Genomic DNA, 13,100 nt, shown 5'->3' with positions numbered 1-13,100 from the left:
CTCCGCTCCGGGCTGGCACTGGGCTGGCATTGCCCCACTCCGGGCTGGCGCTGCCCCGCTCCGGGCTGGCTCTGCCCCGCTCCGGGCTGGCACTGCCCCCGTTCCAGGCTGGCACTGCCCCGCTCCAGGCTGGCGCTGGGCTGGCTCTGCCCCGCTCCGGGCTGGCACTGCCCCGCTCCAGGCTGGCGCTGCCCCCGCTCCGGGCTGGCGCTGCCCCGCTCCGGGCTGGCGCTGCCCCGCTCCGGGCTGGGCGGCTCCGGGCGCGGTCCCGCAGGCGGGGCAGAGCACAGCTCCCGGGGCCTGGCACACACGGCCAGGCCGGCGGCTCGGAGCGGAATCAGGGATGGGCATAACCGGGGAGGAGCAGGGGCGGTGAAAACGGGGATGGAGAGATGGGGCAAGCCGAGATCCCCGCAGCAACACCAGCACCCTGAGCCCCTTCCTTCAGGGCTGTGCTTGGCCCAGCGCCTCCCAGCAAACCTCACATGCCCAGCGCACCGAGGAGAGCTCAGTGATGGTGCAGGCACCAGCCCAGGATGCTACAGCACCCTCTCCTCTGGCACACACACCTTGCCCTGACACGCACAGGTCCCCATGGCACAGGGCAGCGAACAGCAGCGTGGCCCCGGTGCTGGACAAGGGACTCCTGGTCCCTTTCGTGCACACCAGCGGCTCCCGAGTTCTCTCGGGCTTGCCTGGTGCAGGGCCCAGAGAGCCCCCAACCCGCGGTCCCATAGCTCCATCACCAGCCCCAACCCGCGGGACCCCAGCAGCAGGAGGGGACACCCACAGCCCAAAGGAATGGGGTTTGGGACAGGGGTTATCCGGCCCTGCTTCCCCGAGGGAGCACACACCGATCCTGCCCGCATCCCGGTGCCGGGGAATCTTGGGCCTCGACCTGCCGCGGCACCGCCACAGCCCGGCGTGGGCACACCGCGTGTCCGGGGCATCCCGACCGCATCTCCGGACACGCACCCGCGGCACGGACACGCTCCTCACCTCCGCCTCGGGGCTCGCATCCTGCCCCGCCGGGCTCCGCCGCACCGGGCCCGCCAGCACCGGACCGGTCACCGGGGACACCGGGCCCGTCAGCACCGGGCCCGACACCGGGGACACCGGGCCGGGCCGCCGGGGCCCCGCAGGCGCTGCCGAGCCGGCCCAGCGTGCGCCGGGGAGGCGGCTCTGCGGCACCGGCCGGCTCCGCCCGCTTCTGCTTCCCCTCCTCCTCCTCCCTGCCTCCATCCTTCATCTTTCCCTGCCTCCCAGCATCCTTCCCTCCCTCCCTCCCTCTTTCTGACCCCGCATCCTTCTCTCCCTCCCTCCCTCCCTCCTTCTGACCCCGCATCCTTCCTTCCTTCCCTCCATCCCTCCCTCTGACTCCGCATCTTTCCTTCCCCTCTCCCTCGCTCTCTCTGCCCTCTCCCTGATCCGTCTGTCCATCCATCCTTAATCTCTCCAGCCGCCCCCACCCAGGCACCATCCTGTCCCGGCTGACACATCCACCTCCCCTCCCCAATTCCCCACTCCGCCCAGTCCCTCTGGACTGAGCCCCAGCCCTTCCTCACACTTCAGTCCCCCAGAAACAACCCATGATCCCTTCCTCTCCCCTCTCAATCCTTCTTCCAACTTCACAGTCTCCCCAGTTAGCCAGGATCTCCCACGGCACCCTCAAACATCAATCCTGACACCCTGATTACCTGCCCAGTCATCCTTGGATGCCTCCATCCCAACGTGCCATCCTCAAATCCCTTTGCCACCCCAGAACCCCATGAGTCCCAGGTACTGTTCCAGTCCCTCAACACCCTCAATTTTTTCTAATTGTCCATGACTTCCCAGTGGTCTACTGGGACATTCTTTGAACTCCTACCATCCTAGCCAAACACCCCCAATCTCCCTCACCCCTTTCCTCTTCTTTGCCACTCCCCATCCCAGCTCCAATAACCCCAGTCCCCTTTGACACCCCCAACTCCTTTACCTGCTGAACACCCTAGTCTCGGGTTTTCTGTGGTTGAAATGGCTTCCAAGGTATTAAAAAGTTTTTTTTCCCAGCCCCACAACTGAAGAAGAAGTCGAGATTCCTCGGCTCTACTTTTCAAGGTTGTTTATTTTTCCTTATCTGTTCCATTCTCTCTCTGCCCTGCTGAGATCTGTCCAGCAGGTCGGGTTGTGGCACAGTCCCTGCCCTTGGGGTGGTGTCGCCTTTTTATACTAAGAACTACATGTGCTTTATTTACAATAATTTTCCAATACCTATCACCTATGTTAGACAGTCTGTCTCTACTCTAAACCAATCCAGAAGTGTCACCATCCCAGCAGAAGATGGAGGACAAGAAGAAGGAGAAGAAGGACAGGACATGCCCAGATTCCTCCATCTTGCTTCTTGAACCCCCATTCTAAATCCCCAAAATTCTACTTTTTCACCCTGTGACAAATTAACCATCATTCTACTCAAACTCTTGTGGCTTGTAAATCCTCACACAAAGTTGGTAATCGTTTCCATGGGCTAAAATCAAAGGCACAGGTGTTTGTGACTCCGTGCCAGGGTCTCTGAGCCCCCTGCCAGGGTCTGGAATCACCCAGGGCAGCCAGAGGGATGTCCTGGGTTCTGACACCCCAATAGCAGCACTGCCCCTGGCTGCTCCCCCAGCCCCATTCTCTCTGCAGGGACCCTCCCCCTAATTCCCTGCTGCTTGGCCCCATTCTCCTCTGTCCTGCACTGCCACAGCCCTTCAAGCAGCTGTCCCCACGGCCACCCACCTGCCACCAAGCAGAGTCTGTCCTTGTGTGGCATGATGACCAAGGAGCCAGGCAAGGGCTCAGGGTTCCTCTCCATAGCCTCTGTGTTACCTGTGTGAATGCAGAACCACAGAGCTGGTGGCAAGAAAGAAGGAGGAGGTGCTGTGGTGATGGGGTGATTCGGCTTTGGCTCTGACAAGTGGATCAAAGTCATATGACCAGAAATTTGGAGGACACGGTGGCCAAAAAAAGTAACTTTTGTCTGATTAAGGGTCATTTAAATATTAACACACGTGCCCTGCATATGCTAATAAGCTTAATGGTACATGGTACCACATCTGTAGCTCCATACTCTCCACTTGGGTTGTGCTCTGTATAACATAGGAGTAAGGGGAGAAATTTGGGCTGGATATAAGCAGGGTAGGAATCTTGCCTGATTAAGAGGAAGACCCAAAAATACCTGAGAGACAGAATGGGCTACTCTCCTCTCCTCCTCCCTAGTGGGGACACCTTCATGGTAAGTTTCTGCATTCAATTGTTATTATCACCACACAATATTATTTTTATTGTTAAAACTCAATTGCAGCTGGCACCTTTATCACCAGCAATTCTGTATCTGTATTTCTGCTGCTTCCACATACTGCACTATTCATGAATCTGTGATTAGGAAGGTTTTTATGGAATGTGACCAAACCTATGGTGTTGAATTAATCAGCTGCACTATTTGTGAAGCTGCACTCATGGATATTCCTACTGAACACAACCTATAGTGCCAAATTGGTTATACTCAGAAATTCAGCTCAGCTGTCCCCAGCCCTCTGATCTGTGAGGAGCAGCTGGAACACAGGTGCGTTTATTTTCTGCCAAATTCCTTACTCTAAACGCAACACCTGGTGCAAAGGGGGTCAGCAGAGGGGTGTTGTGCCCCTCTATCCCCCTATTTATCCCTTTTGTGACTCATCAGCCACCACAGCCCCAGTCCCTTGGCACCCATCCCGCTGGTTCTGCCACCTTTGGGTGCCCTCCAGCCTTCGGGTGCCCTCCAGCCTTCGGGTTCCCTCCAGCCGGCTCTGTTGGTGGCCAGGGGCTGGGGGGACACGCCTGCTGGCACAGCCACCCCTCCATCACTGCCGGTGTCCCCGCAGGCCCGGGTGCCGTGGGGCTGTGCCTGTGGCCGCGATCCCCAGGAGAGGGCACCAGCCGGCCGGGAAAAGCCGCAGATGCGCTGGAACAGGCAGCGGTGGCTCGGCCACGCGTGTCCTCAGCACAAACATCCACAGGCGGGGGAGAGGAGCCACCGATGCCATGGGCGAGCCCGGGCGGTGCCGGCACGGGGAGCGGGGCGCCGGGATGGCAGGTCCCGGTGTGTGCTCCGGGCACCTGGAGCAAGGTCCTAATGGCTAAAGCAGAGACCGGCGGCGCCAAGGGCTGCGGGGCCGTGTCCCAGCCCAGGCCAGGCAGAAGGCCGCGGCGAGGCTGCCCTGTGGCGGTGCCCGGGTCACAGCTCCCTGCCGAGGGGCCGCTCCGGGATCGCTGCAGATTTCACCAGCCGCTGCCCTTGACCGCATCTCTCACCCCGCGCCGGCCGCCCTGGACTTTCCCCGCTCTGGCGTCACGGATGTTCCCGGCCGTGGCTGCAGGGCAGCCCCGGCTCTGTGCTCAGCTCCAGGCTCTACAAAGCGCTGGGCTCTTCCACCCCGGCGGCGCTGCCTGTGGCGACGACACCCATCCTGCTCTGGCCACCTCCTGCCTGCTGGGACAGCTCCGTCACTTGGGCTCTGCTGGGTTTGGCAGCCTCCGGGGCCAGTTTGGTCCAGCAGAGCCTGGGGACGGGCCCACTCCCACTAGGACCCAGGTTCTGCCCACCCCCATCCGTGGAAAGTGCTGGAAGGCAGGGCCAGCCCCTGCACCCCATGGGCAGGATTTGGGGTGTGTCGGGTCCAGGTGCCCGGTGAAGGTCTGGCCGCATCCTTTGCCATCCACACGCCCGGTGTCCCGGCCCCTCCCCATCGTGTCTCGGGGCCAGCACTTCCCCGTGCGAGGTCACAGGACGCGGCCACCTGGCTCTTGTCGCATGGAGGGCGTTTGCTGGGTGGCTCCCGTGCACCCCACGGCATTGGGAGCCACTGGCCAGGGCTGGCCCCTGTCCCCGGTCCCTTATCAGGGCCATTGCTCAACAGCGATGGGGGTGGGCCGGGGCCGCGGCACTGCCTCCCCTCTGAGCTGTGGGGTCTGGGGAACCCCCATTCCCGGGCGAGCTGGGGAGGGCATGTCTGGGTTCGCCATGGGCTGGGCTGCTCCCTGCCAGCGGCACCCCCAGCTTTGTGGGGAGCCACCCACGCTATCGTGGCTGCCACTGCCGTCCCCCTGCTGCCTTACCGAGCTGTCATACGCGGGACGGAGAAACTGAGGCAGGGTCGGGACAGGTTGGCCCCGGTTTTCGTGGCTCCCTAACCCACGGGGTCCTGGCAGGGCCCCTCCTTCCTTTTCTCTGGGGGGCCCGGCCCAGCCCTGGCCCCGCACCCCTCGTCTGCTCCTCCCTCCCTTCCCCCGGGGGCGGGGGGGATGAGGGGGGAACCGGGCGGGCTGGGGCGGGGAGGGGAAGGGAAGGAGGTGGGATTATGGAGACGGGACCCAATGAGCCCGGAAAACGTGACCGCCCGCAGCTCTTTTAGCGCGGCGGAGGGGCAGCAGCAGCCTCTCGGCGGCGTGCGGAGAGAGCCGGCACCCCCGTCCCGTCCCGTCCCGTCCCTCCCGTGCCGCCGCCCCGCTCCGCCATGGCCCTGGGCAAGCTGCAGAAAGTGCTGATCAGCGAGAGCCTGGACCCCTGCTGCCGGGAGATCCTGCAGGCCGGCGGGCTCCGGGTGCAGGAGAAGCCCGGGCTGAGCAAGGAGGAGCTGCTGCGGGAGATCCGGGTGAGGCACGGCTGCACCCACGCGTGGCTGGCTGGCTGGCTGGCTGGGTGGGTGGGCACAGCTCAGGTCGGCGGTCCCGGGTGGCAGCGGACCCCTCCGACCGGTCCCCGCCTCCCGTCTGATGCAAGAGCCCGGCCGGTTTGGCACGGCAGGTCCCGGACCCCAGCGGCGGCTGTCCCCGTCCCGTCACCCACCCGGGGCCGTGGCCCCGACCCTGGTCCCATTCGCCGTGTCTGTCCCCCCTTAGGACTGCGATGGGCTCATCGTCCGCTCGGCCACCAAAGTCACGGCCGAGGTGCTGGAGGCGGCAGAGAGGCTGAAGGTGGTGGGCAGAGCTGGCACCGGCGTGGACAATGTGGACGTGGAGGCAGCCACCAGGAAGGGCGTCCTGGTCATGAAGTAAGAGCAGGAGTGTGGGGACATCCGTGCCCGTGAACCTGGGGAGGCCGGGGAGACTTCAGTAGGGTGCTCTCCCCACCCCTGGCACCCCTGGCAGCACCCTGTGTGCCTCCATCCTCGCGGGGCACAGATCCCTGCCAGCCCGGGGGACTCACACCAGTGACACCCCTCTCCATCCCCAGCACTCCCACCGGGAACAGCCTCAGCGCCGCCGAGCTCACCTGCGGGATGATCCTGTGCCTGGCCAGGTGAGCACAAGGCAGGATGCAGACAGGTGTGCCCTACAGCCCCCTACCCCACACTGACCACCGCCTCCTTTTTAGGCAGATCCCGCAGGCAGCCGCCTCCATGAAGGAGGGCAAGTGGGACCGTAAGAAGGTAGGAGGCAGTGAAGCACCTCGGGGTGGGGGGTGTCCGTGTGGGGTGTGCTCACCCGCTCTCCCTGTGCTCCCCAGTACATGGGCATGGAGCTGAACGGGAAGACGCTGGCCGTGCTGGGGCTGGGACGCATCGGCAGGGAGGTGGCCACTCGCATGCAGGCTTTTGGCATGAAGGTGAGGAGATGGGGCAGGGAGGAACGATGGGGAGCATCGACCTTCCTCACCTGGCCAGAGCCACCGTGCCAGGCTGCAAGAGTGAGTGCCTGCTCTGCCTCAGACCATCGGCTACGACCCCATCATCACCCCCGATGTCTCAGCCACCTTTGGTGTGGAGCAGCTGCCGCTGGAGCAGATCTGGCCCCGCTGCGACTTCATCACGGTGCACACGCCGCTGCTGCCCTCCACCACGGGTATGGAGCGGGCACGGGCACAGGGAGCTTTGGGGAGGGCTGGGGCAGCCCCCTTCTGCTCACAGCCCTCCTTCTGCAGGGCTCCTGAACGACAGCACCTTTGCCAAGTGCCGCCGTGGCGTGCAGGTGGTGAACTGTGCCCGTGGTGGCATCGTGGACGAGGGCGCGCTGCTGCGGGCGCTGCAGTCGGGGCAGTGTGGTGGGGCTGCCCTCGATGTCTTCACACAGGTGAGTGGGGCTGTGGGGACCCCCTGAGCTTGGCTCTCTCTCAGCACCACCTTAATTTTGCCCAAAGCAGCCCAGCAAACCCTGTGGGCTGGGACCAGGAGCAGCCCTCAGCTTCTCTCCTTGCAAAGGAGGTGGGGTAAACACCCCGTGCTCCGAGCTGATGGCAGGATGGAACTGTGTCTGCAGGAGCCCCCCAAGGACCGTGACCTGGTGAACCACCCCAACGTCATCTCCTGCCCACACCTGGGTGCCAGCACACGGGAGGCACAGAGCCGCTGTGGCAAGGAGATCGCCATGCAGATCGTGGACATGGCCACGGGGAAGGGGCTGACTGGCGTCGTGAGTGCCCTGCAGCACCTGAGCTCCGTGTCTCAGCTACCCAGCTGTAACCCATGGGGGCAGTGCTCCATGGGGGACCCCTGGCAGGCTCTCACTGCTCACTCTCTCCTGCAGGTTAATGGGCAGGCTCTCAGCAAGGCTTTTTCACCCCAGACCAAGCCCTGGATTGACCTGGCCAGGGCCCTGGGCACAGTGCTGTACACGGTGGGCAAGCAAGTGCAGGGCAGCGTGCAGGTCTGCACCCTAGGTGAGCCCAGTGGGCAGGCAGGAGAACAGATGGACAGGAAGGTGGTTAACAGTGGGATTGGAGCCTTGAGTGTGCAGGGATGGATGGGTGGATGGATTGGGTGGAAGGAGCACAGCCCCAGGCTGGCCACTCCACTGCAGGCCTGACCTCTCTGCTGCTGGCTCATGCACACCTCCTCCCTGCACCCCAGGAACATCCCTGAAGGAGGCTGGGAGCTACCTGACACCTGCTGTGGCTGCGGGCTTGCTGGCTGGAGGGACACAGAAGGAGGTGACCCTGGTGAATGCCACGCTGCTGGCCCAGGAAGCTGGGCTGAAGGTGCGTGGACACCTGGGCTCTGCAGCCCAGCCTTCCCCAGCAGGCAACATGAGCCTGGGGACACTCCACAGCGCTGCTAATGCAGCATTGAGGCTGGCTGTTCCCTGGGGTGCTCCCGAGGACATCCCTTCCCTGCCCCAGCCACAGCAGGACCTGGGCACTGAGTGGCCGTGTCTCCCTGCAGGTCACAGCCACCCACAGCGATGTGGCCCCCGAGCCCGACAGCAGCACGGGTCTGGTGCAGGTGTCCCTGCAGGGCACCCCACACCAGGTGACAGGGACAGTGCAGGGCAGCACCCCGGCCCTGCGGCAGATCAATGGGGCCACCTTCCAGCTGCCAGCCCCCCTGTCCGGCCCTCTCCTCATCTACAGAGCCAAAGCCTCTGACAGCAGCGCTCTGGCCACGCTGACCGGTGAGTGCCTGTGCCAGCCCTGAGCTGCAGGGATAGCCTGGGGAGCCCCCACCGCCAGCCTGGAGCTGAGCCCCTGCTGCAGCAGATGGTGCCTGGATGGATGGATGGATGGATGGAGGGGTTTGGGCAGGGAGTTGTGTGATGTTGAGCAAACAACTTGGGCTGGAGGAAGAAATGGCATCATGGGCCTCTGAGCGGGGAGTTGGGGCGAGCTGAGGCTCAGCTCCCTGCTGGGGCAGTGGGGCAGCCTGTGGTCCCTCATTCCTGTTCTCCCCTCCAGGGCTGCTGAGCAAGGCAGGGGCGCAGCTCCTGTCCTACCACAGCTCCAGCACGGTGGCAGGGGAGCAGTGGAGCGTCGTGGGGCTCTCAGCCCCCCTGCCCAGCCTCGGGGAGCTAAAGCCTCGTGTCACAGAAATCTTCCAGCTCCACCTGCCATAGACCCCGACTGCTGACCAGGACTCTCCCCGTGGCTGCAGCATCTGGGCCCTTCCCAGCTGGGGAAGCATTGCACATGGCCATCCCTGAGCCCCACACTGGGTTTGGGGTGGCCCCACGTTCAATAAAGGGTCTAGAAGCAGAGAGAGCATGTGGTGCCTTGTGCAGTCCTTTGTCCTCAACCCCAAACCCCCTCCCTCCTGCCCCTGCTGCTCCCTGGCCCTGCTGCTGTTTGCTGAAGGGTGCAAAGGTTCCTGTGGTTGCTGAGGTCCTGTCTGGCCGCAGTCCCGTGATGGGACATGGCCCAGAGAGCAGCACTGCAAGGGGCACGAGCCTCCCCGTGAGCCAACTGTGTCACCTGTGCCCTCCTGCCCACGGGTTTTACCATGAGGAGGTTTCAGTTTAAGGACATCATGGGGAAAATGCCATCTTGCCCCCATAAACTGGTGACTGGGAGGCTGAGGCTCACTTGAGTCCCCCAGACTGTCAGGGCAAACTCCCATGTCTAACAGGGCAGGTGGCCATGGAATAAATCCCGTAACCAGCTGTGATCCAGACTGGTGGTTGTTAATTGGGAGGGACTGGGGGTGGGAGGAGATCATTCAAGACCAGGAGCCAGAGCTGGGCTGCTGCCCCCTCCCATCCACACCTTTATTGCCCTGCACTGCCCAGGTGTTTGCAGAAGCTGCTGCCATCTCCAGCAGCTCTGGGGCCCGAGCCACTGCCGGCCATTCCCCGCCCATACAAAGGGAACTTTCCCACACAGACCAGTCCTGGATGCAGGGAATGAACAGGGGAAACGGAGCATCCCCCTCCCCAGGGCTCACCACTCTGGTGATCCCACTCTAGATGGGCTTCCTGGCATATTCACGGCGGTACTTGGAATCCACGCGGGTCAGGTACCAGGTTCCGGGGAACAGATCCGCCTGGGAGCCGTGGGGAGCGTGGTCGGCTGCGGGGAGAGGCCAGTGATGCTCAGGGGTGCTGTGGGCTCCCAGCAGGGCAGGCTCACATCCCCCCCAGCCCCACTCACCCAAGTGATGGGTTTCCTCCCGCCGCTTCATGATCTCGGCGAAGTCCTGCGGGGCCACGCGCTTGCGGGCGTCCAGGCGAGCGGGCAGGTCAGCCAGGCTGGACACCAGCTTGTCCAGGGGGGAGCCTGGCAAGGGGCACCCCGTGTGTGAGAGGGCAGCACTGACAGCCCCACGCTGCCCTCCCTCCCCAGCCCCTCTGTCCCCTGGGGCCCACCTGGGGCTGCATCCTGCGAGACGCGGAAGGAGAACATGCTGGCCGCCAGCCCCGAGCCGTAGGAGAAGGCGCCGATGCGGGAGCCGGCCAGGTCCCGTGCTGAGCACCTGAAGTGAGAGGTGAGGGGGCTACAGGACATTTGGGCTGAGAGGGAGATCCAGGGCTCTGGGGGCAGTGTAGGGGGCTGCCTGCTTTGTGGGCAGGCAGATCCTTGGGGCCACATTTCGGAGAGCGTAGCCCTGGAGTGTGGTGGTGCCAGGGAGCCCCAGGACAGGGCTTTTGTTCCCCTCAGAGCCTGTCTGTTCCCATGACTCCTTTCCCAGGGGGTCACTCATTCTGCTGGGCATGACAACAAGGGTTTTCATCCTCCCAGTGATGACAGAGGGGCTTTAGGCACTGGCCCAGCTCCAACAAGCTGGGAGGAAAAGTCTGGCAGGGAGATGGCCTGGAGCAGGAGGCATCCACACTGGGGGCTGTGTGCAACGAAAGGATCAGGTCCTGTTGAGGCAGGGGGAGATGAGTTCTGCCCCTCTATCCAGAAATGTACCCTCCCCGAAATGACCTCCTCCCTCTCCCCAAGCCAGCGTTTTGGGGGACTCACTGGGACAGGAGGGAGGCCAGGCAGCCATACATGGATGGTGTGTACATGTTGCCATTGCGGGAAGAGAGGAGCAGGGAGGGCTTGGTCTTCTGGTTGAAGATGTCCAGGCTGGCAGCCTGGAATGCCTTCTCCACCTCCTTGCTGGTGTAGGTGTCCTCCAGCTTCACACCACTGCCCAGAGAGAGACCAGCTGGAACCCCAGAGCAGCACGTGCCTGCCTGGGCTGAGGGATGGGGACACAGCACAGGGACCCACCGGAAGGACTGCAACCCCTTGTAGAGGCCAGAGGCTGTGTCGGGGTTGGGGCAGGCCAAGAAGTCGTTCAGCAGCAGCCGCCCCACCGACTTCTGCACCAGCTTGCAGAAGGGCGAGTGGAAGATGATGTACTTGAAGTCATCGAGGGTGAAGGGCCTCTGGATGCCAGCTGGGAGGCAACACGGGGCCATCAGTATCCGGGGGGCTGTGCTGGGCACCTCAGGGGCACTGCCACTCACCCTGCTGCCACTGGGTCTGCGCCTTCCGTCGGTACACGGCGTAGCAGCGGTCCAGCGCCCGCAGGTAGCACTGGATGGAGAGCTGCCCATCCACCACCGGGTACTCAGAGGACAGATTGGGCTTGTAGAAGTCATAGGCGTGCTCCATGTGGGTTCCCCGCAGGCCTGGGGGCACGGGGAGAGCCAGCTGTCAGAGAGCATGAGGAGACCCCAGCCTGGGGGCATTCCAGGGGTGCTGCCTGCCGTGCCAGCCCTGGAACCCAGCAGCCTCCCTGAGTCACTCCATGGTGCCCACAGGGATGTGGCCAGCCAGCATCCTGGAGTACCCAGCAGGCTCTGGCTGAGCAGCTCTGCCCAGGGCTGGGACAGGGATGCACAGCCCCCAGCGACAGCACCCATCAGCTCAGCACCCCCAGGGCCTCATGGCACCGACCTCTCTCCAGCACCAGCGGGGCGTTGGGTCCCACCAGCATGGCGATGGCGCCGGCACCTCCCGTGGGCCGCGCGTTCCCCGTGGCGTAGACAGCGATGTCCCCACACACCACCACGGCATAGCGACCTGGGGGGGGACAGAGCGACTGGCAGGGCCACCGGAGGGTGGAAGCCTCCATCTGCATGGCCCTTGTGTGTTCCCATCTTGTGTGTCACACCAAGATGGGTGACAGAGAGCCTGGAGGCGCAGTGGCTCCCTTTGCAGTTGGAGCATCTCTGGGTTTCAGGCCACCTCCTGCCTCCTTCCCCTGTCCCACGGCACCCACCCAGTGCCCAGCCCCATGGCACGGCCCCTGCCTGTACTCACCATCCCAGGCACTGGACTCCACCCAGGCAGCTGCATTGAAGAGCGAGGCCGTGCCCCCGTAGCAGGCGTTGGTGGTGTCGATGCCCTCCACATCAGTGTTGCCAGAGTCGTGGAAAAGTTGCATGAGGACGGTCTTGACGGCCTTGGATTTGTCGATGACGGTCTCGGTGCCCACCTCCAGGCGGCCGATGGAGTCCCAGGAGAGGCGCCCGCGCTCCACCAGCCGCTGCACCACGGTCAGGCACAGCGAGTTGATGTCCTCGTGGGCAGCACAGAAGCCCATCTGCTTCTGGCCCAGGCCCCGCGTGTACTTGCCGGCCTCCACGCCATCAAACCGCTCCAGCTCCTCCTGATCCACGTACTGGGCAGGGAAGTACACCTCCAGGGCCAGGATGCCCACGTCCTTGGGCCAGGCACCTGTCCCAGCAGCACTGGAGAGGCTGTGGGACAGAGCGAGTGGCAACAATCCCGTGGCAGCCTTGGGCACAGAGGGTGGCCCTGCAGAGATGCCACCAGCGAGCAGCTCGGGCTGGGATCACCCCAGATCCCTGGTAGCTCCTGTGCCTGCAGTGCTGCAGGGAGGAGGGAGAGGCTCCCCTTCCCCAGCAAGGTTTAAGGAATCAGCCAGCTCCCCAGCCCTACCCTGGCTGTGTCTCCAGCCCCCCGATGGATCCGTGTGGGTGCTCACCATGCCCTCTGCCAGGCCGCGGGGTGCTGGCTGCCCCGGGGTGCCCGCTCCGGCCCGGGCAGTGCCCACCTCGCCCCCCAGCAGCGCGCGGCGCGCCCCACCAAGCGCAGCATCTTCGCCCTGGACGAAGGGACGGCCGGCCGGACAGGTGGACAGCGGGACGGGCCTGGCGGAGTGCTTTTATAAACTGCGTGGGCAGCTCGGCACAGCCCTCCCGGCCTTTATCAGCCTGCCGGACCCTGGCGCTCAAAGGTCGCCGAGCGCCGGCCAACGCAGCAGGGGCAGCGCAGCCTCGGAGGGGGGAGCCTGCGAGGCGTCTCCGTCTCGTGTGCCCCAAAACCCGGGACGCGGAGCGGAGCCGGGGCCGAGCAGCGGCACGGGCTGTCCCGCAGCCCCGGGTGCCCGGCGGCAGGGCAGCCCCGGTGCCGGTGCCGGGCTCGCTGCGGTCAC

General features: G+C 64.0%; 3 protein-coding genes across 5 annotated transcripts in view; 1 reads left to right on the top strand and 2 right to left on the bottom strand.

Moving 5' to 3' along the window:
* Positions 1 to 1,200, bottom strand: part of LOC135450812 (myomegalin) — a 36,067-nt gene extending 34,867 nt beyond the window's left edge. For 2 of the 3 annotated variants that reach the window (XM_064719322.1, XM_064719323.1), the window contains exon 1: positions 1,000 to 1,167. In XM_064719322.1, the coding sequence (XP_064575392.1) occupies positions 1,000 to 1,019 (20 nt within the window). In that variant the 5' untranslated portion in view covers positions 1,020 to 1,167. Of the gene's footprint in view, positions 1 to 999 lie in introns of all 3 variants that reach the window. The other variant, XM_064719327.1, reaches the window with a different exon arrangement.
* Positions 1,201 to 5,388: 4,188 nt separating this feature from the next.
* Positions 5,389 to 8,966, top strand: PHGDH (phosphoglycerate dehydrogenase). The gene is made up of 12 exons (XM_064719914.1): positions 5,389 to 5,651; positions 5,899 to 6,050; positions 6,233 to 6,298; positions 6,374 to 6,428; positions 6,506 to 6,604; positions 6,708 to 6,840; positions 6,920 to 7,068; positions 7,255 to 7,407; positions 7,522 to 7,654; positions 7,845 to 7,972; positions 8,157 to 8,385; positions 8,666 to 8,966. The coding sequence occupies exons 1-12, from the start codon at positions 5,514 to 5,516 to the stop codon at positions 8,821 to 8,823; spliced, it is 1,593 nt and encodes a 530-aa protein (XP_064575984.1). The 5' UTR covers positions 5,389 to 5,513; the 3' UTR covers positions 8,824 to 8,966.
* A 476-nt stretch (positions 8,967 to 9,442) lies between these two features.
* On the bottom strand, positions 9,443 to 12,826 carry HMGCS2 (3-hydroxy-3-methylglutaryl-CoA synthase 2). The gene is made up of 9 exons (XM_064719915.1): positions 12,651 to 12,826; positions 11,963 to 12,402; positions 11,597 to 11,722; positions 11,164 to 11,328; positions 10,925 to 11,093; positions 10,670 to 10,840; positions 10,069 to 10,175; positions 9,854 to 9,979; positions 9,443 to 9,772 (listed from the first exon to the last, which is right to left on the bottom strand). Exons 1-9 carry the CDS (start codon positions 12,761 to 12,763, stop codon positions 9,666 to 9,668), a joined length of 1,524 nt encoding a protein of 507 aa, XP_064575985.1. The 5' UTR covers positions 12,764 to 12,826; the 3' UTR covers positions 9,443 to 9,665.
* Between the last annotated feature and the right edge of the window lie 274 nt (positions 12,827 to 13,100).

This window comes from Zonotrichia leucophrys, chromosome 8 (genome assembly GCF_028769735.1).
Source record: "Zonotrichia leucophrys gambelii isolate GWCS_2022_RI chromosome 8, RI_Zleu_2.0, whole genome shotgun sequence".
Taxonomy (NCBI): Eukaryota; Metazoa; Chordata; class Aves; order Passeriformes; family Passerellidae; genus Zonotrichia; species Zonotrichia leucophrys.
Note: the sequence above shows the minus strand (reverse complement) of the source record. Positions and strands in the feature narration are given on the sequence as shown.

Bases quoted from the DNA above. Each gene is read 5' to 3' on its own strand.
- PHGDH (XM_064719914.1), top strand. From the start codon at position 5,514: ATGGCCCTGGGCAAGCTGCAGAAAGTGCTGATCAGCGAGAGCCTGGAC. The intron at 7,069-7,254 runs GTGAGTGGGGCT...CTGTGTCTGCAG, and splicing joins CCCTCGATGTCTTCACACAG to GAGCCCCCCAAGGACCGTGA. The intron at 7,408-7,521 runs GTGAGTGCCCTG...TCTCTCCTGCAG, and splicing joins GGAAGGGGCTGACTGGCGTC to GTTAATGGGCAGGCTCTCAG.
- HMGCS2 (XM_064719915.1), bottom strand. From the start codon at position 12,763: ATGCTGCGCTTGGTGGGGCGCGCCGCGCGCTGCTGGGGGGCGAGGTGG. The intron at 10,841-10,924 runs GTGGGTCCCTGT...CTCTCTGGGCAG, and splicing joins AAGGGGTTGCAGTCCTTCCG to TGGTGTGAAGCTGGAGGACA. The intron at 10,176-10,669 runs GTGAGTCCCCCA...CTCTCACTTCAG, and splicing joins CTGGCCTCCCTCCTGTCCCA to GTGCTCAGCACGGGACCTGG.